The sequence below is a fragment of the Etheostoma cragini genome, chromosome 11 (assembly GCF_013103735.1).
Source record: "Etheostoma cragini isolate CJK2018 chromosome 11, CSU_Ecrag_1.0, whole genome shotgun sequence".
NCBI classification, from domain to species: Eukaryota; Metazoa; Chordata; class Actinopteri; order Perciformes; family Percidae; genus Etheostoma; species Etheostoma cragini.
The window spans coordinates 1,647,125-1,648,574 of record NC_048417.1 but is presented as its reverse complement, the minus strand read 5'-3'; the positions used below and the strand labels follow the sequence as shown (position 1 = coordinate 1,648,574).

Here is a 1,450-nt window from a genome sequence, read left to right as displayed (position 1 = left end):
GCTGCACCTAAAGTTAGGTAAAATCATACAGATGTGGGGCCATTGCTTCATCCTACACTAATCACTACCATAAGCTCAGCTCTTATGTGCAATTTCTTTTCTTTTTTAATATTTTTGCATTATTGATTAGAGTCATCACGTCTCGGGACTCTTCCTATCCTCGAGGTATAGATATGCGTGACCTAAAATAAAAGAAAACTCTCTCTTACGGCTAAAAAAAAAGGGCTCATTAAAGGTGCAGTGTGAAGCGATTCCCTGTTTGGAAGAGTGGTGGAACACAGCCAGCAGCACGCTGATCTTATAGGAAGCTTATCAAAGAACAGCTGTTGTTGCTGTAAAAATACATCGGCTTAAAGACTCCTCGTAACAGTGAGGATGTTCTCCTCCTACACCCCAGCAGAGTCTCACAGAGGAGTAGTGTGTCACTGTGAGCATCACGCAGTTAGGTACGAGATTATGTCCCCAGAAGGTTCCAGGTTTGATTCCCAAAGACAAAATAACTACAAACACCAATATAAATGGAAATAAATGACATAATACGATGTATTAGCTAGGGTCTAGCTAGCTAGCTAGACTCCCCAGAGGCCCCGATACGCATGCCACAGCACATATTGTTCTGTTTTGCGATATTTGATTGCAATTTATTACAACTTTAAATTTTGGTGGCTTTTCCCTTTGCTTTAAAGAAAATAAAAAAAAATAAAAGGACTTGGTGTAGTCATGGACTCAGACCTGAATTTTAACAGCCACATCAAGACAATTACAAAGTCAGCCTAGTATCACCTTAAGAACATGTCAAGGGTTAAAGGACCTATGTGTCAACAGGATTTGGAAAAACTTGTCCATGCTTTCATCTTCCACGTAGCAGTGGTGTGACCTATTTATTATTTAGTTTCTCTGTTCCCTCTCTCTGTCGTATGACGTGATTTTACTGTTTTCTCTGTTCCCTCTCTCTGTCGTATGACGTGATTTTACTGTTTTCTCTGTTCCCTCTCTCTGTCGTATGACGTGATTTTACTGTTTTCTCTGTTCCCTCTCTCTGTCGTAGGAGGTGATTTTACTCTTTTCTCTGTTCCCTCTCTCTGTCGTATGACGTGATTTTACTGTTTTCTCTGTTCCCTCTCTCTGTCGTATGACGTGATTTTACTGTTTTCTCTGTTCCCTCTCTCTGTCGTATGACGTGATTTTACTCTGACGTGAAGTCCTTAGGACCCTGCTGGTTGCTGTAAAGTGTAAAATGTAAATACATTTTGATTTGATTTGATCATGTCACTTCCTTTTTAGCCCTCCATTCCTGTCATGCCCTCACCTTGTTTGTAGCTGCCTGCGTTTCCGGGCAGGAAGAGCACCGGGGCCCCGGTGAGTTTGAGGGCCCGGGTCTCCTGGGCGTAGAGACCCTCTCCGTACAGGTAGAGGCCGTAGGCCGGGTACAGCCTGGCCACGCGCCGCG

The 1,450-nt window shown here is 43.2% G+C and overlaps 1 protein-coding gene across 1 annotated transcript in view; it reads right to left on the bottom strand.

Annotated features, from left to right (window-relative positions):
* Window positions 1-1,450, bottom strand: part of pgap1 (post-GPI attachment to proteins inositol deacylase 1) — a 17,139-nt gene that overhangs the window by 14,596 nt on the left and 1,093 nt on the right. The window contains exon 2 of the mRNA XM_034885987.1: window positions 1,284-1,450. Coding sequence (XP_034741878.1) covers window positions 1,284-1,450 — 167 coding nt within the window. The remainder of the gene's footprint in view (window positions 1-1,283) is intronic.